The 24,862-nt window shown below is 33.5% G+C and overlaps 2 protein-coding genes and 1 pseudogene across 5 annotated transcripts; 2 read left to right on the forward strand and 1 right to left on the reverse strand.

Moving 5' to 3' along the window:
* Positions 1-7,061: 7,061 nt before the first annotated feature.
* On the forward strand, positions 7,062-10,302 carry LOC120219445 (ubiquitin-conjugating enzyme E2 35-like). Its single transcript, XM_039216265.1, has 8 exons — positions 7,062-7,145; positions 7,424-7,451; positions 7,609-7,699; positions 8,148-8,202; positions 9,714-9,755; positions 9,841-9,914; positions 10,019-10,116; positions 10,236-10,302. The coding sequence occupies exons 1-8, from the start codon at positions 7,110-7,112 to the stop codon at positions 10,271-10,273; spliced, it is 462 nt and encodes a 153-aa protein (XP_039072196.1). The 5' UTR covers positions 7,062-7,109; the 3' UTR covers positions 10,274-10,302.
* Positions 10,303-11,664: 1,362 nt separating this feature from the next.
* LOC120219446 lies at positions 11,665-14,687 on the reverse strand (annotated as a pseudogene).
* Positions 14,688-18,477: 3,790 nt separating this feature from the next.
* Positions 18,478-23,644, forward strand: LOC120219443 (UBP1-associated protein 2C-like). 4 transcript variants are annotated; one of them, XM_039216264.1, is made up of 2 exons: positions 18,478-19,865; positions 23,312-23,644. In XM_039216264.1, the coding sequence occupies exon 1, from the start codon at positions 18,593-18,595 to the stop codon at positions 19,862-19,864; it is 1,272 nt and encodes a 423-aa protein (XP_039072195.1). In that variant the 5' UTR covers positions 18,478-18,592; the 3' UTR covers position 19,865; positions 23,312-23,644. The 4 variants fall into 4 exon arrangements, with proteins under 4 accessions (XP_039072195.1, XP_039072194.1, XP_039072193.1 ...); XM_039216263.1 differs by lacking the exon at positions 23,312-23,644 and adding an exon at positions 22,646-22,819; XM_039216262.1 differs by lacking the exon at positions 23,312-23,644 and adding an exon at positions 21,329-21,849 and having other exon boundaries at positions 18,479-19,886.
* Positions 23,645-24,862: the final 1,218 nt, after the last annotated feature.

Consider the following 24,862-nt stretch of genomic DNA (forward strand, 5'->3'; position numbering starts at 1 on the left):
AGGCCGAGGGCAACTGATTCGGATTGTACAGAGTAAATTTTGCTTTCATTTTCATCTCACTATTATTATTATTTTTCTATGCCAATTATAAATAATTTCCTTTCTTAAATAATATATCAATGACTGCTTTGTTGTTCATTAGAGTTTTTTTTCTTCTTATTTTGAGCAACGGATTTTATCATGCATTTCGGATGGATAATGAAAGTAAACACAATAATTTTAAGTAGAGGTGTTTACGGTGGGTTAATTATATTGTTTAATATTAATAATTTAATTAATATGCATGCATGCATCAACTGACGAAGTTATTGTGTTGCTTCCAAAGTTATCAAATAAATGCATGCATCAAACCTCCCTAAGATCAATTTTACACAAGTTATTAAGGTTGGGTTGCGAAGATAAATCAAAGAAATCATGTCGAAGCCTTATGGCACCAAATGAGACCAAAACATTGGTGCAGAGCAACAATCACAAATGGCATGCACAATATCCTCCTTTCACTTATGCTCTCAAAGCCATCAACGTTGAATAAAATGGATATTCCTATAATGTAGATATATTTAAAGTAGCATGGATTAAGTAATCTCAGTGATCAAATGACGATTATTATCTTTAGAGTTTTCATATTCGAGCACAAGTTTATATGGATGTCCAAGTATTTATTGTCAAATGATTGAGAGTAGGGATGGGCATTTAAACCCGACCCGACCCGATCGGGTAGTATTTTTCTAAAAAAAATTCGGGGTTGGGTCGGTCGGATTTTTTTAATGTGGTGTTCGGTTCGGGTTTAGGGTGAAAAAAATCTGACCCGACCCGATATATATAATTTTACCCTATATATTTAGGGATAATTACAATAATACCCCTCTATATAATTTTTCCAATTAAGTCATTATTTTTATTGAATAAAAATACTTTTTTATTATTTCGGGTCGGGTCGGGTCTCGGGTGGAGGCTCTCTTGTTCTCGGGTCGGGTCGGGTAGATAAAAACCCGACCCATGCCCATCCCTAATTGAGAGTCTTTCAAATACATATCTTATAATCATTTAGACTAATAAAAATATATTTCAAGTAAGTTCCATTTGTATTTTAACAAGATATTTCCAAACTTAAAATATAATATAATTAAACATTATAATATAATTACATAAAAATGTAAGTATATCTTAATTTATTATGCTATGTTTTTTGTAGTATATATTATATATATAATTATTAAGTTTAGATTTTAATTATTATAATTATAAAATTATAGAATATAATTACACCAGATCTTAATACTCTCTGTGTGAGTGATTGGAGGCCTCCAATTTCACTCGATTCAATAAAACTCATAAATATAATGATTGACAAAACATGTTATGTAAATACTTAATTTTGTATTTAACTTTTTTATAATAAAAAAATAATATTTAGATGCTATTTCCATTTAAATATTACAGTTATTTAACTTTTTTCACTAAATCATGTGGATAAATTTGTATCAATTTACCAAATTAAACCAAAACATTATCAAATCTATATTCAGAGCTACAAATTTTATACAAGACTCAAACTAAAAAAAACTTGAAAATTTTGTGGAGGAAAAACAGGGTTATTACGTTTTATATACGACTTATAAGGATTAAATTAAAAGTTTAAAAACTTAGAGAGATAAAAATGAAATATGACAAATTTTCAGTTCAGTCAATGGTCTTTATAGTCACCCAAATTGGAAGATATGTAAATGTAAGTGCTTTTATGGCGAAAAGGAAAGGGGGGAAGAAAACTCATAATAACACAAGAAACAAGTTGGGCAACTTTAGTTATGGTGGGGCACTGTCTTAATTATTGCATCAAATATGAAGGCTCATGACTTGTTGCTTTCACCCTCCTTGTCTATCTATTTTTCATTACCTACCTCAACTTTCTCATTCCTTTTAATTTTTTCATAAATTAATATTTGACAAAATTGGTCACATAATGTAATAGAGTTTGTTTTTGGCTATATAATTAATAAAAAAAAAATAGAATGACAAAATTAAAATAAAATAAAATTTGAAGGTCCAAATAAGTATTTATCCCTATATATTTTTTAATGAAAAAAATTAGGCGAACAATGGCCTAAAGACAATGAATAGCTCTGAGGGGAATTATTTTCTCGGATAGTGTAATTATTACAATGTATGTCGGAAGATACTTAAATTATATGACTTTTTCGAGAAGATGTTCGAATGACACAAAGTCTTTGGAAAGATTGTAACGTTAAGCTTTTAGACGTGCATGCAATTAGGGAGAAGATAACGTGTTGTCAATACATCTTTTCAAAGACGTCGTGTCATTCGGGCGTCCTCCGACATGCACTGTAACAATCACGCTACATGAAAAAATAATTCCCTGATGCCTTGCATGATATTTTTTATATCATATTATCTAATCAAAATTGCCTTAATAATTCATATTTTTTTAATTTTATTTTTTAATAATTATTGATTCTTATTTTTTTTATAAATTTTAAATTATTCCTAACAAAAAATAGTGTTATGCCAATAATTAACATGTATGTGACTACTTCATTACTGTCAACAAATATTTAATGTTTTTAATGATTAAAATACTTAATTGACATATTCTGTTAATTGAAAGGCAAAATTAATTAATTTCTTTAAAATAGTAGAAGAAATTTTTATACTTTTTTTTCAAAAGAGTTCACCCAATAGTAGACTTGTTGGAATTGATGTGTAAAATAAATAGCTAGCTCTATATAGGTTGGATAAACTATAACAATTATTTTGGGGGATTTCAGTTAAAATCATATATGCTCTATCATTAACAATCCGTCGGTCTAGTGAGATAAAAATTATATTAGTAAGGTCAGGTTCAAACATTGCAGTTTGTTAATTGAGCAAATTAGATTGAGAGGGTCGTACTATAATGGATCTCTGTAAAACTTAATCTGAATTAGTTATATCTATTTCATAACTTCAATCACTTATTCATTGGGACAAAATAAATGAGAAAATGATTTTTATATGAGAAAAATATTATGAATCATTAGATTTTTATTTAATTTATAAATATAAATATTAGACATATATATTTATTTTATAGCTTAGGGTTTACACATTTCCCCCGTTTATGTTATACCAATATTTCATAGTTATAACTTATGATCATCATTCATTGAGGTAAAAAAAAAGATGAGGGAAGTATTATAATTAGTACGAAAATTTCTTATAATATTTAATTATTTTTATCTTTTTTATATAATTTGTTTTACTTGAACTATAAACAAGGATGAAGGAGTCTCCCTCTTCCCCAACAAACCAAACCCTTATATAGAAAAGTTGAATAACAATCATGGTCCGAAATAAGTGAAACTCCTTCCTATAAATTTACCCTTTTGTCCACCATTGCTAAGCAAAGAAGAACAAGTAGAGAAAGGCAGAAATGGCTAAAGCTTGTGTAATCACATTCCTTTTCTTTCATTTGCATTTCGTCCTGCCTCAATTTCGCCTCCGGTGCAGGCGCTGAAACAAAACAAGTTCATCATCGTAGGCCGAGTTTACTGCGACACTTGCCGTGTCGAATTCGAGACCAAACTCAGCGAACCCATAAATGGTATATGATCAAATCACTTAATTTTTTTTGACAATCTCATTCTCTTTTTATATTTCATGCGCACCTAAAAAGTTAGTTGACGAAGGTGTTTCTTTGGTATATTATAACTGACAGGTGCGGTTGTGAATCTGGAATGCAAGAATCGTACCGACGGAGTAACCACCTTTCAAAGCCCAGAGATAGCGACGAATCCATCGGGAGAGTACAGAATCGAAGTGACGGGTGATTACGAGGATTCGGACTGCGATATCAACCTGATAAAGAGTCCCAGGGAGGACTGCAATCAACCTACGGAAAGTTGGAGGAAAGCTAGGATTGTCCTCACCGCACGCGACGGCGTCAGCGGCAACCTTCGCTATCCCAACAACCTTGGTTCAAGAAGAAGAATGAAGCTCTCCCTGGGTGTAAACAAGTTCTTACAGACATGGGCTATTATGAACTCCAGGAAGAACTTGGCAACGAAGACGTCCCATAAACGCAACACTAACGAAAAGCTTTATCATGAATTTCCTCTTCAACATCTAATAAGTTGAACTTATGTCCATCTGATAAAAGTTTACTTTATGACGTCATTCAATTAAAGATAATAAAAGTAATTTATTTACAATATATAGTAGATGTTATAGTAATGATGTTGTTTTTATTTTATGAATATTTAAATAAAATAATTCCAAATTATCATTGATCAGATACATAGTTTAAAGTTTTCGCATACAAATTAGTCTAATATTTTTCTCCGTAATTTGATTTTATTAAGGATTAAATTATAATCCCTAAACATAAATTATGTGCCTCTTTAAAATCCTTCTTAAACTTAAACGGAAGAAAAGAGTGCAACATAACTAGGGATTTGGATGATAGTTGATTATGGATGTTTGGCAATAGAATCAGTGGTCGGAAATGACCGGAAATGATCAATGACGACTAGAAATGGGGTTTGAAATTGATGATATTAGGATTTTGAGGGTTTTTTTAATTTTAGAGAAATTTAATTTTTTTTGGGTAGTTTTCAAGTTTTTTAAATAAAAATTTCAAAATAATATAAACACAACATTTGTATTTAACTGATTTTTTTAACGGTTGCTACAGTCTAGACACTTAAAACGATAACGTTTATAACATTGTTAGAAATGTAGTATGAATACAACAATTTCTTTTTCCTTCTCAATCTTCCTATTTTATTTGAATTAAATAAAAATCACAAACTTTTTGAAAATTTTACATCTAAATCAAATAATAACCTATTATATGACGGGTCAAATATGAGCCAATAAAAATATTTCAGATGCTATGCTATTTGTTTATTTTTAAAATATTTTAGATTAAAAGCCAGTTTTTATTTTTGAAAATAAAATTCTCTATTTCTTTTAAATTAAAAGATTGGGAAATAGAAAATTATCTTAAATAAAATAAAGAGAAACAAAAATTAATTATAGAGAGTAGAATAATAATGAGGAGAATTAGTCATTCTTATTAGATGGGCAAAAGGCCAACTTTTAATACAAGTGGTAACGAAAATACATAGTATTAAAGTTTTTCCCCTTAGTTGATGTGTTCAAAGGATGTCCTGATCTTTTCCAATTTCATCCGTAAGTAATATCCCATCTCTGTAAGAACTTGTTTGCACTCAGGGAGAGTTCCTTCTTCTTGAACCCAAGATTGTTGGCAAGCGAATGTCGCTGCTAATGCCGTCGTCCGCGGTGAGGACCACCCTGGCTTTCCTCCACACTTCGGTCGGTTTCGTCGCAATCCGGCAGAGGACTTCACCAGAGAGACGTCGCGCAGTCAGAATCCGCGTAATCCTTCCACTTCGATTTGTAGTATCCTTTTGTATCGGTTAACATTAACAGGCTGCGATATGTATAGGATCCATCGGTTCGGTTTTTACAGTCCAGCACTACAGTTGCACCTGTCAAATTATAATGTACCAAAACTCACATTTGTCAACACAACTTCATATATGTGAATTATTTTCATGTATATACAGGGACGAACACATAATTTTACATGTTGATTATGTTTATGTATACGTAATGTAAAAAATATCGATTATATGTACCACTTATGGGTTGGCTGAGCTTGGTTTCGAATTCGACACGGCAAGTGTCGCAATAAACACGGCCTACAATAATGAACTTGTTTGATTTAGTAGCATTTTGCCGTGGGCGAAGCTAAGGGAGGATGAAATACAGACGACGAAGAAAAGGAGGACGAATTCAGAGGATTTTGCCATTTCTTTATTTTTTGCTCTTTATTGGGTTATCCATGCTGGACAAAGAATAGTTAATTTATAAGGAGGGGTTCACTTATTTTAGGGTACCCTAAAATACCGGTGTTGTTGTTTCTATTTTTTAGGTTTTTGTTTGTTGAGGGACGGAAATTCATCAAATAAAACAACTAATTATCTAAATCAGGATTACAAAGACTGAATTTTTCATGCTAAAATAATATATGATACACTATGATATATCATAGACTATAATACATTATATTCATGGACTGGTCCATTTAGACTCCGAGGTTCCCAGCCTGTGACTCTAATCGGAGACTACCTAAGGAGGGAAGACTTCAAAACCCAATTGGTCAGTCCACACCTTGATTCCAAGTAGGAATAGTCATTGATCGAGTTTTTAACTAATTTGACCCACTCAAGAAATATACCCCTCTACCCAAAATTTGTATTGACTCCGTTTTAAAAAAGTTTTTATCCGATCTAAAATTCAATTCTAACTTTGAAATAAAAATTTGTATTTGGTCTGACATAAATATAAATATATTTTTTTGCTTACAAGACCTAATTAAAAAAATAAAGATAGATATTAATGCAGTTATCTCTAAATATATAAGAAAAATTAGATTATTATCCCGAGTTGACGGATTTTCACTCTAAAATCGAACTCTACTTGGCCTAATCTTATTCTTTACAAAACTCAATCTAAACTAAACATAATTAAGAAAACAACCTATAAGGTAATTAGGTCAGAACCAATTATTCGGGTCAAATTGTCATTCTTAATCCTAAGTTTAAAAGTGAACCATTCTTAGTGAAAGCGTTAGATTGAAGAAGTTCAATTGATCAACCTAAGAAGTGCTAAGAGGAGGTGGATTAGTCTTTTAAAAAATTTTGGTATGAAGTAAAAATATATAGATAATTTGCACAAGGATTTATAGTAGATCGACTTATAAACCAAGTCTACATTCGCAACCTTAATTTCACATTAAAGATTTTCTAACAAATTCACTAATTTTTTTAAACTCAAGAATAACATTTATAAAACCTTTTATTTTTCAATGACTAAACTAAAATCACTCTTCTTTTACAAATGTTAAAAGATGTAAATAAAAAAAATTCACGAGATAAATGTTTACAAGAATTAAGTTTACTCGAAAATAAATAAAAGATTTACGATAAACTCATATACAAGAGAAGAGAAAAGAGAAAAGTGAAAATAAATTTTGCAAAAATAAAACTGCTTACCCCCTTTGCTTCACCACTCGATCCTTGCCAATGGCCAACAGTAATCTCCCTCGCATAATCATTAAGGTTCCTCTTTCGAGCTTCCTCCGATCCTTCTCGATTCAACCGATTTGTTTGTTTCACGAGAAAACTCTCGACAATCTTTACATTCTTTTTTATTTTATTTATTTTCTGGATTTCTAGAGTTTTGGTTTGATAGCTGATTTGTTTATGCTTTTGATGAATTAAAAGCTTCAGCTAATTATGTTTAGAACGTATTCTTATATTGAATAAAGGATTTTTTCTGTGAATTTTGTTGATTTTTCATGCTTTATTTTTGGTTTCTTTACCTTTGATCTAAACAGGAAACTCAGCGTCTCCTCAGTGAACCAGGTGAATACTTTTCTTTTTTTCTTTTATAGAAATTCTTGTTAAATTTTGTTCAGTATTGGTGTTTTAATTTAGTATTTTAAATGTTATGAGCTAAACAATTACTACCTCTCTTGGTTTCTTTTTTCCTGTTAACTAAAAGATTTTTTCCCTCTCTTAGCACCTGGAATTAGTGCTTCGCCATCAGAGGATAATATGCGATATTTCAATGTGATGATCCTTGGTCCCACTCAGTCTCCGTATGAAGGTAGTTGATGTTTTAAATCTAATGGTTGCGAATAGTTTTGATACGTTTTAGAAATGTCAATTCCTGTTGATTGTTCAATAGTTATGGCTGATTTAAGTCATTAAGAAGTGATACCACTGCCATTTTTCAGTTACCAATTTATCACAATACACATTAAGTAGGAATTTGGTTTGAGAAAAATGGTTATCCGGTGTTTATTTAGCTTCATTTTCCTTTCTTTCCATGGTTTTCTATCATTTTTAAGAGACAAATGAGCTCATGTTTTCGATCTTAAAATTTAGGTTCAATTAGCATGCTTTTTCAGTTTTATACAGTGTTTAGTCTGGTCTTTGAAAGTTGTTTTTGGAAATATTTTAAATTCTTTCTTTGTTGTTTGTTTCATCTTGTAATTAATTTTGCAATTATGTACATTACATGATGCATTTCCTTGTTTGGGATGTCTTGTTTAGGAGGGTTTTCAAGTTGGAACTATTTTTGCCTGAAGAATATCCCATGGCTGCTCCCAAGGTACTCAACTTTTCTGCATCAGTTCTTAATATTTAGCATGACGTTGTTTTTGTATCCATTGTTGTATGTTTATTGTTCTTCCTTTGATATTCTATATTACTTGGCTTCATCATGAACTCATCTGAAAATGTTTTTATATGGTATTTAGTATGATCTAGGGATGCTGTAGTTTGCATTTAGAACGATTTTTACTTTGTTGCGTTGTTTTCTCCAGGTTGTTTTTACTATTACTGCATCTTGTTTCTATCACTCTCTGTGGTCATTCATTGGTGATTACAAAATATAGTTCCCTTTGGTTTGTAAATTGTTAATCAGTGTTGAAGCAAAGCCTGAATTAAATTATATTATATATTGATACTTAGTGTACTATTACTGCATCTAGTTTCCGTCACTCTATGAGGTCTTCTGGTGATTAAAAAATGTACCTGAGGTTTGTTAAATTGTTAATCAGTGTTGAAGCAAAACCTGAACTATATTTTATATTGATAGTGTATTTTTGGGTACTCTCTCTAACAAGCACCACATTTATGCCCCTTCTTTTTACTTAATAAACTAAAAAATCATATAACTTATCCTACTATCAGTGCACCTGTCTATTAGAAGCCTAATTTCCTTGAACAATCATATTTTTTGCCTTCTATGATCACTAATTGCAAAATGTCTCCCAACTCTTCAACTAATTAGAGAAACTCATCTATAGTCGTATACTCGTATGAATTTCTATAATTTGTAGTTAGCTTGTATATCAGCGGTGAACTAGGGTATTGGAGAAATGTTGCCTTAGTTTAGGTTTTAACCCATTTGACCTTATTTCTTCCCGTTGCTTGCTATCGTTGACTTATGTGTATTCTTCTCTTCATGTTTCCTCTTTTTAATTTTAGTCGGATCTTACGTTTCTGTCTATATGCAAAGCTTTTTACGCAGGGATTAATTCTCATTACAGATGTGCATATGTAGACTGTTTAACTATGTATTTATTTTTTATTTTTATACATGCATTGCATTTTATCTTTATTTTTAATTTTCTGACTGCCGGAGGTCTTCCACGAAAGCTACTCTCAACCTGGTGTTGGGGGCAGCCTACTACCCTACCTCCCCCTTACCCCATTACATATGGGAATAGGGTTTTGTTGTTGTTGTTGTATATCAGCGGTGCTGCACCAATTGCACTTGGTGGTAATGATCTAATTTATGCTTGTTTTCCTAACTGGACTCTGTATGGCCTATGTGATGGTAGTTGAGACTTCGTTGCCTTTCTCCAATTAGTACTTTGACTGTCCGGTTTCCCAGGATTGGGCTTCTTTCTTGTTTCTTGTTGTTGGACTGAATTGTTTAATTCTCTTGCACTAGTAGTTCATGAGTGTAGTATATTCATTGAATTGTTAACTGATAGTAGTTGGCATTTCAGCATCGAGTTGCTGTTTGCCTCTTTTCTTGGAAATTTTCTGCCCTTCATTGCCCATTCTGATGTATTTTCTATTTTATCAATCTAAACAATTTTGGTGTTACAGGTTCGATTTCTTACAAAGATATATCATCCGAACATTGATAAGGTTGGGCCCTCCTGTTCCTTCCTTTGTCCTTATTGTATGGTGTAAAGATGGTTTCTTGGCTCTCAAGGGTTGAGCTTTCTTGCAGCTTGGAAGAATATGCCTTGATATTCTCAAAGACAAATGGAGTCCAGCTCTACAGATCCGAACTGTACTTTTGAGGTACTACAATTTTTTGTGAAATGACAAGTATGGTATTATGAAGATTGGAAAATTAGACATTACAAGTAAAGCTACTAATAACGACACTATTTCTTTGATTCCAGCATTCAAGCACTCTTGAGTGCTCCGAATCCCGATGATCCACTCTCGGAGAACATTGCTAAGCACTGGAAAACAAATGAGGCTGAAGCCGTCGAGACAGGTAAGAATTCTGTCTGCAATCTTAAGATCATCGGGATTGGTCAACGCCACTACTACAATACAAATGAAGGGACGATATGCTGCCATTCTTACGATCGACTTTTCTTTGACAACTTGCAGCTAAGGAATGGGCTCGTTTATATGCGAGCGGCGCATAATATACGAATGGTGGAAACATTTGCCCTGTTAAAAATAACATTTTGTGCAATGTAAGCGATTCTGTATGGAAATTTAGATGATTTAAATGTTTGGGGAAGATTGGTATTTGCAAAGGCTTCCTAGTTGCTGTTTGTTAAATGTTTACATTTTTTAAATCTTATTTTGAGGATGGAAGCTCTCTGGATTTGGACATGTATGATCAAAAAATTCATTTTTGATCATCGAAAAAGTCACTAAACATGTGACAACACAAAAACTAAACATTGAAATTGCAAATTTTAGAAAGAGATTTTTTAAGGTGATATCTTTTAAATGATGTTATAAATAAGATGGTGACATAAATATAATTAGACGCATTTGATACATGTTGTATTCGTATTTAATTTATAGTACTGTCGTCTCTCGTCAGAGTTTAAAGGCATAAGCCTTAAATTTGTCTTCATTTCATGCTGGAAAACAAGTTGATGGCATCGGATGGGCAAAGTTTTGTCCACTTACAGTCCTTCAAACCAACCACAAATGCAATGAAGAAAACAAACCGATTCAACTGTTTTAATTCCGGTTTGCTTTCTTTTTCTTTTGCAAGCCCAGTGGCAAGATAAGCCCCAAAGCCGCGATCAGGGCAATGCACCATTGAAGACGGCCCCGATTGCTGCAAACAAGGCAAGATTTACGCATTATGAATCAAACGACCTCAATGATTAAATAGATGATTGATATTCATAAAGACGTCATGTTCGAGCACATCATCTGAAAAGGTGTCTGAGCATTCATTATTAAATGATTGAGTCTTTGGAACATATACCATCTCTTATAATCAACCCACTAATAAAAAAATGCATTGTTTACAACTTTTCAATGTAACAATTTTTCTTGAAAAATACTAATTACCTATTATATTCGATTTTTTTCATTAAATATTAGTTGTCTAATACATTGATTCTTCAGATGTATGTTTCACCCTCGCAATCCCTTACAATCTAAGGCAATGCGTTCAGGTTGTAACTTGAGTCTTCATTATGAAGCTATCGCCAAGACTGTATGATGCAAAATGAACTTATTTAAAATACCCGATTATAATTTTTGATTTTAGACCTTTAACTTCATTATTTCTATTTTTTTAGATCATAATTAGATTTGACATGCAATGAAAAATAGATAAATTTATAGATAGCAAAACACACATTATTAAACAATGAGATAAAAATTTCTATGTCGAAGAGGTATTTCAAGCTTACAAATTGTAGCAGAGTACATTCTACTATAGACAATTGGTACTAAGTGAGTTTTCCTTATGATATTTTATAATGGTAAAAAGAATGGTACAGTAAAAGTTTCTTGGTAACTTAGTCTGTAAAAAAAAGTTCATATGTTACAGACAAAACAATGGTGGAAGACAAAAATGGCTTGCGATGATTGATCGAGGAAGGAAGTTTAGATATGTTTGATGGCAGTAAGATCAACTTACCAGAGCAAATGACTCTCCCAAACGCTTTCTCGTGTTAATAAAATCCATGTCGAGGCAAATTTAACTAATCATCATCATCGTCTGATGGTAAAGTTGGACTTTTTGAGCAGATATCTTTCTGATGAAGTTCCAACATCTTGGTCTCTGGATTGCATAGCCCTGCATAACAAGAGTAATGTTAGAACACCATGTGTGGAGGTTTCAAAGCCATTGTTGCAACTTTAAGGCCCCAAAATTTCCAACAACATTGGATCAAGTCAATAGACAAAGTGCCAGTTGACACTGCCCAAGTTTCTGGAAAGAGCAGCTCTGAACTCTCTATCGGGTCTATATCACTGACAATCTTGTATCGTTCATGATGACTGATAGAGACGTACAAAGAAAATTGTGGGAAATAGAAACCATTTATATTTCAATAAGCAAATCATAACGGATAGTGTACACCGACCGACCCTCGGTATTATTTTTTTTTCCGGTAAAGTCCACACAAGAAATGATGGTTGGCAAGCTTTAGAATGCTTATTATTGGCGGCACAAGGTTGTAAGCTTTAAATGGAACCCAACCTGAACATTTGGGGATATCCCAGACCGCAACAGATGATGCCGTACACTGGCTCACATAATGCTCGACTATCCTCATGGTTGACATTCATTGCAAGCATCCATGCACCAATGGTAACATCCTCATTACTGAACATACGAAAACTGCAGTTTGTACAAAATGGAATAAAACATCGTAACAAATCAGAGATTAATGAGTTGTCAAAGGGAAAGAACATGTTGCAAGATATATACTGTATTAAGCTTTCCTAATATTAGAAGATACACAATTTTCATTTAGAACCAAGCCCCCATCCTCAATCAACACAATGGAGTTGAGGAACGATAAAAGATTGATCAGCATACATAATGTCTCAGTTCAAAACAAGACTAAGATTGAGTTCAAACATTTGGATCATATGTTAAGCTAAGCACATCAAGTTCAAAACAAGGTTGAAAATAGTAAATGTTATTGTAATCCAAGTATAGACAGGACGTGAGCAAGAAACAATAGGAATATAAGGAACCGTTTTAATATTATTATGGATTAGATATGAAATCATTAAGAGTACCTGTTATTTCTTAGAGCAACCAAACTTACAACAACATCTGATGAAAGTGCATATATAGGACCATAGGCATGAAGAAAGTACTCCTTGCCTAGAGAGGATAGTGGCTCATACCTGCATGTATTTAGTCAAACGTGATCAATATACACGGATATGAATATCAACATTAATATAAAGTCAACTTTATGGTTCCATATGCAATAACAATAATCTTGTAGAATATAATTCACAAAAGAAACCTATGATGAATTTCAAACTCTTCAAATCATAACCTCACTACCTTTAAACTACGTATACAAATATAAATTTGAAATTGTTAAGGTAAATGACAACATTATATGCTACACATTTATTCACAAATGAAAGAAACCTATGGTTTTGTATGATCCTTACAAATGACCAAGACAATTATAACCAATAAAAGTTGATGATTTCCTGACTTTTCCTTAAAGTTTGTAATGTTGGTAGATGTCATTAAACTAGTTCTTTACATCCCTTTTCCTCCTAAATCGAATTGCCAATATCAACGAAGATAGAAAACTATAGTTCTATCAATTTTCAGCAGAATGTAATCCCATCAACACACAGAAACACTCACCTAATACATGAACAGAAAAATCAGTTTAGAAAATTTTCTAAACCATAGGTCAATACTAACCATTTCAGCTTAGGATCGGTGAATACCGGACCCTTTTCATGCAACCAAGGTAAGTCTGAGAGTGAGAACGTTCTTTTGCTAGTAGAAGTGATAGCCGATCTGCAAATCAATAGTTCAACATTGTTAACTATCAACATTAAGTGCACAATAAAGGTAAAGAGAACCGTTCAACAACATGCATAAAAGAGTAAATAAATCAAATCACCTGGTCTCAAATAAATCATCATCAGCTTTGACGTAGAACTCAGAATCAAAGAGTGCATACGCAGCTTTAAAGAATGCTAACCTGAAGCATGCACTCTAAATTAAGGGATCTTCTTTCAATTGAATAACATGACCAATCCGTAACTCAAATATTTGAATAAAGGAACTAACGTTTTGTATGGGAGCTTACTGTACTCTTCCTCAATATCCAACAAAAGGAAATCATCATATTCTGCTACTTCTTTTTCAGCTCTGCCATCTTTGATTTATCATTTGTTTTACCAATTACAAACCTAAAAGCTAATCCAGTTGCCTCTTCCAACCTGAAAAGAAAAAGTAATATCAAATGTATTTAAATTTAAGGTTAATTCAAACATTATTGTTCATATTAAGGTAAAATTATACGTATTTCAACACGGAGCTTAATCGTTCTAAAATTCAAGCTGAGTGAATTGATTTTATGTGAAAATTAAATTACAGCTAAACTACTATATAACGGCAAATGTTACATACTGTTGAAGGCCTTGACGATCCGAAGGCATCCACGTCTTTCTCAAGGACCGTCTCGGCCTGTCGAGCCGAATCCGGTTTGGATCCAACAATCCATAATTTTATGCCGCTTCGTCCTTATCATCACCTCCGCCAGCAGCAACAGCACCAGTATTAGCATTAGCGGTTTTGTCCCAAAGAACACGGACGGATCTCGGGTCGGAGTTCCGGCAGCGGAAGCCGGATCCACCGGAGGAAGGAAAGAAGAGAGCGAAAGGAAAGAGACAATGGCGAAAGTGAGAAGGACGGAGAAGATGAGGCGAGCAGATCTGGTGGTGTGCGTGGGCTGCGGCGAAGTGCGCGAATGGAAGAACTTGGGAGACGATGGCATAACTGTGATGCTGGAGGGAGAGATTTGAGGAGGACTCAACAGAGAATTGAGGGGTTCAATTGAAGCGTATTACAAGACAAATAGACAACGGAGAGTGACCCCTGTCTTAACTATCAAATTTCCCTTCTTTGATTTCATCGGCCGTTATATATCGGTTTCAAGGTTAAGCAACGCAGATTTAATTTCTAAAATTTTAAAGATTATAATTATTTTATTTAATAAATTATTATTAAAATTTTATAATATTAAAAAATAACAACATTAACTAAAAACATGTCTATATTTTATAACTAAATTGAAATTAAATATATTTTATTTAATTTAATTCGTATCCAGCTAAATTTAAAATCTTTCTATGTAAAGAATACTTGTTTTACAATCAGGATAGGACGTGTCCTATAACCTTCCTCCACCATAAAGACAATTTAAAGTGCTTTAATTTGATCATTGATGCTTAACATACAAGAAAATGTTTTATTACCCATAAAGTCAATACATGATAAATGCCTAATTATCAAGATTACATGCTTTATTACCAATGGATAGTTGACATGAATGTATAATAAAGGGATGCTTTATGGGAATTAGTATAATGATTTATTTCAAGCGATTGGATGTTTGCATGTTTATACATACCACGGAGGATTTTTTACGTTTTAAAAATATGTGAAATTAACATAAAGATGTCTGCGGGTCAATCATTTTCTTTCGTTTGATTGATGTTGTGCTCTTATCAGATCATGTATTGTTAGAATGACTGAGAGTTCATAGGTATGGTTGTCTCAATTAATTGTGAGATATCACACTGATATTTGGTCTCCTACGTCAGTTGTTTCGATGATTGCACATCCAATTAATGGGATTGGAGCAGAGTTTGCAACGCCCTACGTCAGTAGTTTCGATGATGACGTGGTAAATTCAAAACCGTTCATCTTTACGATCTCATACATTGCCGCCATATTCGAGTACTACTGAAACCAAGCTCCCTCTGGCGATGACATGGGGCGGGTTCGGGACAGGTTTTGCTTCCCGCTCCCGTCCCGATTTCCGTCGGATTTTTTATTGGGGATTTTTTTATCCCATCCCCGAACCTGAACCCAACCCGAAATATTGTACCTGAACCCGACTTGATCTCGAGAAAACTATATTTTTCATAAAAAAATAAAAAATAAAAATATTATATAATTAATATAAAATATTATATATAATTAATAAAATATTATATATATATAATCGGGGCGGGGATACCTTATCCCGAACCCGAAAAAATCCCCGAATTTTACCCCGATACCTGACCTGACCCGATATTATTCAAACCCACCCGACCCAAACTTGACAGGGTTTCGGGTTTCCTCGTCGGGTTCGGGTCAAGCTGTCATCCCTAGCTCCCTCTAATATAACTTAAAAACCCGAACCCTCTAAAGAAATGGCATTATTACAATTACGCCACTTGACTCCCCACTCTTTCTTTTCACTCCCAACTTCACCATTTCCATTTCTCCACTCGCAAATCCCTTCGCTTTTCCTTCTGAGCCACTGCTTCAACCACGATGGCTAAACAAGTAAATCCCGTTACAAAGATTGTTTATTTATTTATTTATGTTTGATTCTATGTCTTCGATTTTGATTTTTGCTTGTTTAGGTTTTGGTGCCGATTGCCAACGGTACGGAGCCGATGGAAGCTGTGATTACGATCGATGTGTTAAGGAGATCGGGAGCTGACGTCACTGTTTCTTCAGTCGAGAAAAGCTTCGTGTTGACGCTTGCCACGCTGTTAAGATTGTTGCGGATGCTCTGATCGGTGATTGCAAGGACACCGTTTTTGATCTCTAGCGCTTCCTGTAAGTTAATTGTTCGTTTCTTTTTCATTTCTCCAAGCTATTATGTTAAGGAGAAATGCAAATATATGGAAATTTGAAGTGATATTTGGTTGAAAATTAGGACATCTTTTTGCTATTATGTTTTTTTAAAACCTTCTCGAATCAAATTTGTTACAAAGGTAATGAATTTATGGAGGTAAACTGTAACACCCCCAACCGTATCCGACCGGATACGAGTCCGAGTCACATTGGCTTTTTAAAACAATATTTTTACAAAATAACAAAACGTTGTACTTATATTAAGAAAATACATACTATACCATTGAATTATGTTCATTATAAAAAATTTGAGGAAATATACGTTTTATGAATAGTATTATACGATATGAACAATACCGTGAACAGTAATGAACAGTACCATAGTGAATTGTATGAAACACTTTTCAATTCTCACGAAACGTATTGAATTGTAGCTTAACTTGACTAGTTGAAGTTAGCAAACATGAATTGAATCAGCTTAACATTGTGAAAGAAATAATGAAAGAAAAGTAAAACTTTGATATATAGCAAAAGAAATATAAATTCTAATATGATTTCAAAGGTTGAACATAAAGAAAGTTCTACGTAAATAAAATAATTAATTCCTAATCAAACAAAAAAAATCATATTAAGAGTTCTAATAAAATAACTAATTTCTAAATAAAATAATAATTAAATAATTAAACTAAAAATCTTAAATCTAGAAGGTTTATCACAAAAGATAAAAATAAATATTTAAGTCTTGTACTTCTTGTTGAATTATGCGAATAACCTTATGCTAGGTAAATTCCAATTAAATATTCAAGATAATTCGCTCATCTTCTAGAAGATGTTGACTGAACCATTGAAATATGTTACATTTTGAGTTAATTAATCCAATAAAACTCCTTTCCAAAATAAACTCAAAATAAAGATAAATCAGTAATATCAATCGAAAAATAAGAAATAAATAATAATAAACATAAACAATATTACACTCATCATATTATATATATATAGATAGATAGAGAGAGAGAGAGGACGGTCTACTGCTCGTTTGATTTGTGTCCATGTGATTTTCATCATCATGTTATATATATGGGACAATATTCATAGACACAGATGCTAATGCTATAATAATTAAAATGTTTAATTAATCCAAATATAAAGAGTGAATTAATAATCACAGGCATACTCTAATGCTCATTACTTACCATCTTTACCAAACATGATCAATGCTGTTTAAAAACCTTTGTTTGATTTTCTTCAGCTCAATTATAACATCCTTCATATTTTTCTTTCTTCTGGTGAATCCGTTGAACAACCCAATGCTAACTCCATGATATATGCAATACAATTTGCTTTAACAACAAAGTACTCGTCCTTTCTTCTTAATATATCAGCATCTGCAATATCTATAATTCCTTTAGACAATGATCTTTTCACCCGATCCCTCGTAGTCATTTCATCGGTAAAAACTTCATCAGTTGGCTTTTTCCTTGTGAACATTTCTATTAGGACAATCCTATAGCTATAGACGTCGCTTTTTATAGAAATAATTCCTGTTGATCCGAATTATGCATTTCAAGCATACTCAAAGGATGAGGTCCTCAATTAGGGATGAGCATGGGTCGAGTTTTTGATTCACTCGATCCAACTTGAGAATAAGGGATCATCAACTCAAGACCCGACCCGACCTGATTAAAATAATATTTCAACTGACCCGATATATAACTTAGAAACTCAACCCGACCAGACTCAAAATAATAATAAAAATATTATTTTTATTTAATAAAAATAATAATTTAATTAAAAAATTATATATAGAGTGATATTATTATATTATTCATAAATATATAAGATAAAATTATATTTTTTCGGATCGAGTTGAATATTTTCACCCTAAATCTAAACCCAACCTTATTCGAACATAATACTTAAAAACCCGACACCTATCCAAAACTAAATTTTTTAAAAATCCAACCCATCGAGTCGGATTGAAACTCGTCGGGTTTGGTCCATCCCATCCCTAGACCCATTCCGATATACAAAATAATGCCTTTTCCATAATTATCGTTCCCCTTTTCCCTTCGCCCTCAATTTGAAACCCTTATCTGTTTCTTCGAGTTTTTTAGGGTTAGGATTTTAAGAATCCTCAAAGATGCAATTTGCGGATCCCAGTAAGAAACGCAAGTTGGATGAAAACGGTGTTAATTCACAGGTATCGGAGCCGGACCCGATCACAAAACTAACACCACAAGACGGCCGCAAGCTGATCGAGCGATTCACCGTCGATCAACTCCTCGACATCCTCCAAGACGCCGTTTGCTGTCATGTGGATGTTCTTTCCGCTGTACGATCTATTGCCGATCAAGATCCATCCCAACGGAAACTCTTCATCCGTGGTTTGGGTTGGGATACTACAACCGACGGCCTTCGTTCACTTTTTTCGGTCTATGGAGAAATCGAAGAAGCGGTCGTTATCCTCGACAAGGCTACTGGGAAATCGAAAGGGTATGGATTTGTTACCTTTAAGCACGTCGATGGTGCTTTGCTTGCTCTTAAAGAACCCAGTAAAAAAATCGACGGAAGAGTTACGGTGACGCAGCTGGCAGCTGCTGGGAATTCTAGTACGAATAGTAACCCTGTGGATGTTCATATGAGGAAGATTTATGTGGCCAATGTGCCATACGACATGCCAGCTGATAGGTTATTGGCTCTTTTTTCTCAGTATGGGGAAATTGAAGAGGGTCCTTTGGGCTTTGATAAGCAGACTGGGAAATCAAAGGGATTCGCTCTTTTTGTTTATAAGACGGCAGAAGGGGCTCAGTCGGCACTGGTGGAGCCTGTCAAGAACATTGATGGAAGACAGCTGAATTGTAAGCTTGCTATAGAAGGGAAAAAAGGGAAGCCAGGACAAGATGGGATGATGCAAAGTGGAGTTGGGGCTCCGGGAAATACAGAGATGGGGGTTGGAGGTCATGGTGGTGGTTATGGTGTTCCTGGTGGACCAGGTGTTATGGGTGGTTATGGCGGATTTCCTGGTGGGTTGCAAGGACCGCCTGGTTCAATGGGTCATCCTCATCACATGAATTCATCAGGTGTTGGGGTTGGGGCATTGAGTGCGAGTGGAGGTGGTGGTTATGGTTCCGGACTTGGTGGGCCGTATGGTGGTTATGGTGGACCTGGCTCAACTGGCTATGGTGGGTTGAGTGGTGCTGGTGCTGGTGCAGCTTCAGGATCTTCATTATATAGATTGCCACCAAGCTCTGTTGGGATGCCATCTGGAGGGTATCCAGAGAGTGCTCATTATAGCTTGTCTTCCAGTTCCGCAGCTGCTTTCCCCAGTCAGCATCACCAAGGAGTAGGGACATCCCCTGTGCCAAGAGTTCCACCTGGTGGAATGTATCCCAACGGACCACCTTTCTACTGAGGTAGTCCTCCTTGATTTGGCACGCTGTAAATTCTTCTATGCTACATGAGGTGTTATGGCTGTTGTACTTTTTGCTGATTTGTTTGAATGACTTGACTTCTTTTGTTTGTGCTTACCCGTATGCCTTATTTTGGGTATTTGTTCCTTGTGTGTGATTGCTTGAAACTTTTTGGTTCTTTTCCCGCTTTGCTCTGAGTTCTTTTACTTCTGTGCTATATTATATGGTTGCCTGTATGTTGTGGTTATGCTTTTGTTTAAGATGCTATATGTTGCTACGTTTTGTAGTGTTTTGAAATGTTTGCAGATTGGCTTTATTCTATCTTCTACTATTTTAAAATTGTATGCCCATATATTGAAACATATGTATGACTTATCAACTTGTGGCTCATGGTTTATATCTATAATATTAGTAGAGCTCCTGTTGTTTTCTGTCATGAATCAAGTGACTGACAGCCCTTGTTTGTGAAATTGTTTTAAAAAATGTTAAATCTTAGTAAATATAAGAAATAATTTATATACCTTTTGACTTTAGGTGTTGAAAGATATGCTATGCAGATTGTGGGTTTTACATTTTTAACCTGCAGTGAACGTATTATTATTTTCCTGACAAGAAGAATCATTCTTCTAAATTTTGTGAGATTTAAACGTTTCTAACAGTGAGCATGCGTACAACTCTATTGGGTACACATTCTTAACCAAGATGGATGCAAATCTTCTGTAGACATTTTTAACTTTCTTAGTTGATTTTATTTAATGATGACTATTTTATAACTTGTAATGAAGTAATATGAGATGTCCATTTGTAGTCATTTTTCCAAATATAATAGCAATTTTTGTGTTTTGTTTTCTGTCTCCTTTCATGTTTATAAAGTTTTGCAAATCTCTCTCTTGGTAGTATTATTTGATAATCTAGTTTTGTGTACTCCATGAATGCACACGTCATTTGATTTACAGCAAGGCAAGAAGAGGAGTCCATTTCAATATAAAATGTTGCCTCCTATTTAGCCGATATTTCCTGTTCAATTTACCATAAACTTGCCAGTTTGCACAGTGTATTATAACTTTGGCATTCATCTTTCATGTGAATTTGCTTCACATGTAATGTATGTTCATTTCTGTTGATTACTTGATTTCCATTTTAACTACTCTGAGTGAATAGTATCATTGTTGATTAAAAATGGAATCTAGCTTTCATTATTTGGTGTTTCAAAAATTCGTCACTGGATTTTTTTTTTGATAGAAATTCGTCACTGGATTTGTATGACCTTTTTCTTCATTTGTATAGCATGCTAGTTTGTGCTCTATATATTTGATTGGATATGATTGTTGCAATTGCTTTGCTTCTGTCTAATCTTTTGTTTGTATTAAAAGTGATGAAAGTTTGAGCTGACCCCTTCAAGTAAGTACACCCCCACCCAAAAAACACACCTAATTTTGCTTTAATACACTGCTTATCAATTAGTTTTGACTTTTTTTGGTTGGTGATGTAGAATGATGAATTGAGTTGTCAATGGGTGTTTGATTCAGGTTTATGACAGCTTGTTGGGCGCAGATGCTTTATGTGGTTCTGGTGATTGCGTGAATGCAGACTATATATACTCTGGCTTGAATGTATTTGCTGGGCTCTTACAGCCACTTCTCTTGATCTGCACCTCTAAGATGTTTATTTCTGAATGCTTGTTGGCAAAAACTTGTGATGTAGACTAGTTTTTCCATGTTTTATTAGGAACTTATGTTCCAAAGGCCTTTTTAATCATTAGTATAGTTTTTTAATAAAAAAATAGTGAGTTGATGTTTTTTTCTCTCTCTATTTTTGCTAGATAGCATCTCCTGTCCTTGGAATTTTGTTTCTTTGTTGGTTGATGTTGCTATAATGTTGATTATTCTGTCATGTATACAGCTTAATAAGTTAAATGTAGTTCTTTATTTTTCTATATTAATTAACGGGGTGTAGGAAACCTGCACCAGAAAGCTGTTACTATGTTTGTTGTTAAATGGATTATATTTACCACTTAGCTAAACAAAGCCATTTTCTAATGTAATTTATTGCGTTCTTATTACAACTTACAACTTCAATGCACGCAGTATGTTTTTTTTGTGCCCAAGTTTGTCTTCAGGATTTTTATATCTACATTTTATTATTTATTTGAAAGAGTTTTGGTTGCCTTCTGATAATAGTTGCCAAGCCAATGTTCCTTTTATAGAGGCAAGTATTTTGGTTTCCTGAATTCCTGAATTTGTAGTTTGCCCACATCCCATTGACTTTTCGAGTCGGTTCTTGTTTAGAGAAGAATCAAATGATGTGAGAGCAGCAAGTGATTAAGTGTATGTGGTGTTGCTATTTGTTGATATGATGCTGCTTGTATAATCTGCGTGAGCTTCATTGAGTTCTGTTGGATTTGTAAATGAGCACTTGTGTGCCGAGGTATAAAATGAGTCTCTCTCCTATGTGCTGCAACTGTATTGGGTGGTCATCTTTGTTGGTTGACTTAATTTTTTCGTGCACAGTGGAGTTATGGAATGTGTGATCTGTACGCATTGGAGCTAGTTACATATAGGTTTTGCAGGAGACTATTTGAAAGGCTTTCTTTAGTTTTTCTGTCTTTCCTGTCTTTCCGGAATCCTGGTGGTGGGTGTTCCATCGGTTAATAAATAGATCATATGCATCATGAAAAATTTTAGTCTACTTGCTGAAACCAAGGTTGATGATATCCTGCTGGAATGGAGTTATTTATCCCATGAACGAAATGATGCCTCTCCTCAAAATTATACCTTTCTTAGGGCTGTGTTCGGTTAGTGGAGTGAGACTACAAATACTTTTCCCTAGTCTTTCCATCCGAAGAAGCACTAGACTCTTATGCAGGAGAAGACCTAAAGGAACTATTCCTGCTCAGTCAAATTCAAGGCATTCTTTCATTGCCTATATATCAAGCTTCAAATGGCCACTTTTCACTTTATTATATGCCTGATGTTCTTGGATGCATAACATGCGAATTCCTGTCCAGATGAATTTTCGAAAGAATTTCCCCGTGTGTTATGCCTGCCTGCCTGTAGCTGGTTTTGATATCTGCACCTATTTATTTCTCTTGGCTTGTTTCTCTGAAAAGAGTCGTGAATGATGTGTATCGTTTGGAGGGGTTAGAAATCTTTTATCGTAAGTTTGTTTTGTGCTTGCCAAATTTGCAAACTGAATTGTCTGAAGTGTATGATTTTTCATTACCGTGATTCTTTGTTGACCTTAAATGTCTTTTCTCTGATGCCTTTTGTAATTTGGATTATTTTGCATGCCGTCATAAACTTGATGAAAAATGAGGCAAATTCGTCAAAAGATTTTAAGAATACATATATATATTCTTTTGAAGAACCAGGAGTATATATTCTTTTTCACTTTCTTTTACTATTGGCAACAAAAGTTGTATATGAAACATATTTTTGTGTTGGGTGGAGAATTGATGCTCTGTTTTTTATGCTAACTGGCATTGGTATCTTCTTTTGCCGCTCACCATTTTTATCCTTTTCTGAGCCATTTCCTGTGGAACACTGAGCATAAAACCAACCTCGAAGATAAAACATGGAAGCCCGGATGAGCCGGCACCTCATACGATAGACAAAGAACACCAACCTCCGTCAGTCCCGGGGAGGCTGACTGCCTATATGTCCCAATCAAAGATCAAATGATATTGCAACATCAACATTGAGCTTGCTGGAGACAAAAGTGGCTGAAGTAGTGGCTCGTTTGTCATGTAATGAAGATCATCCATTTTTGTACCATCACCCAAGAAGCTTGTGATGAAATTTCCTTTGACACCGAACTCTTTGTATTTAGGTTAAAAGTGGAGTTGTTTCTTCAGTCTTAATCTCAACATTGTTTTCTCTTTTGGTCGGAAATGTTAAGTGCTATATTTGACAAATTCCCAATGAATCAAACAAATGGTCTCATGTTTACATTTATTCTCAATTTTGTGATCATTGATGATCCTGTGCAAAATGGAGGGGGGCTTCACATAACTCGCATCGAAAATTAAGAGAATAGTTGGTTTAATTAATGTCAGCAATTTTGAACCCAGACTACACTAATTTTTCTTCGTTTTATAATATTAACTTTTTGGGTGAAAGGTTGGGTTAAGAAGTGGTAATCGAATTTCTATATTCGCAATTAATTATTTTATTATGCACATTATTAGTGAAACTTTTTAATTTTATAAATAAATCTACGAGTCATCTCATGTTTTTAATTGATATTTAGAAAATACAAATAAACAAATGAGATGAGATGGATTTTTACCACTGATTCCGGAGTTAAAAATCTCTTATGATAGTGTGTCAACCAGTAATTTATATTATAATGACTTTGAAATTATTATATTTATTGTTAAAATAAAATTGTAGTAAAAATAAGTAGTCGTCATTGTTTTAGGTGTGATTTGAATTATCTAAAAGAGTGCGAAAGATGATACGGGTGACGGCAACGGCGCGAGTTTCAAAGGTATGAAAATAAATTAAAATTTATAAAATTTTTAAATTAATATTTGATCTAATTATAATTAAAATAAGATTATAAAAACTAATGTTTTATAAATATTATATTTTAATTAAATTACATTTAGATTTTTAACTAATTTATAATTATACGTTTAATACTTTATAATTTAACGTTTTATAAATTAATTTAATGATGTTCATCGTTAATGATGCTCATCCTCACCTAAACCCTAAACTCTAAACCCTTTTGTAAATATTCCTCTTAAAACATATTAGTAAATAACTGGAATAAAATTATTCTCAATAATTAAATTTAAAATTTTAAAAGATGAACTCAGATTTTGTTTTATTTTTGTGTGTCAGACAATGGAGCTATTTATATAAAAAAATAATTCTAATTTGTTGAGATATTGTTATATTATATATTATTAAAGAATCATAACTTTATAAAAGAGTTTGAAAATAATTGAATTTCTTGATTTATATCATGATTAATTTAATAATAATAATAATAAT

Source organism: Hibiscus syriacus, unplaced genomic scaffold, assembly GCF_006381635.1.
Source record: "Hibiscus syriacus cultivar Baekdansim isolate YM2019G1 unplaced genomic scaffold, ASM638163v2 tig00110206_pilon, whole genome shotgun sequence".
Classification (NCBI taxonomy): Eukaryota; Viridiplantae; Streptophyta; class Magnoliopsida; order Malvales; family Malvaceae; genus Hibiscus; species Hibiscus syriacus.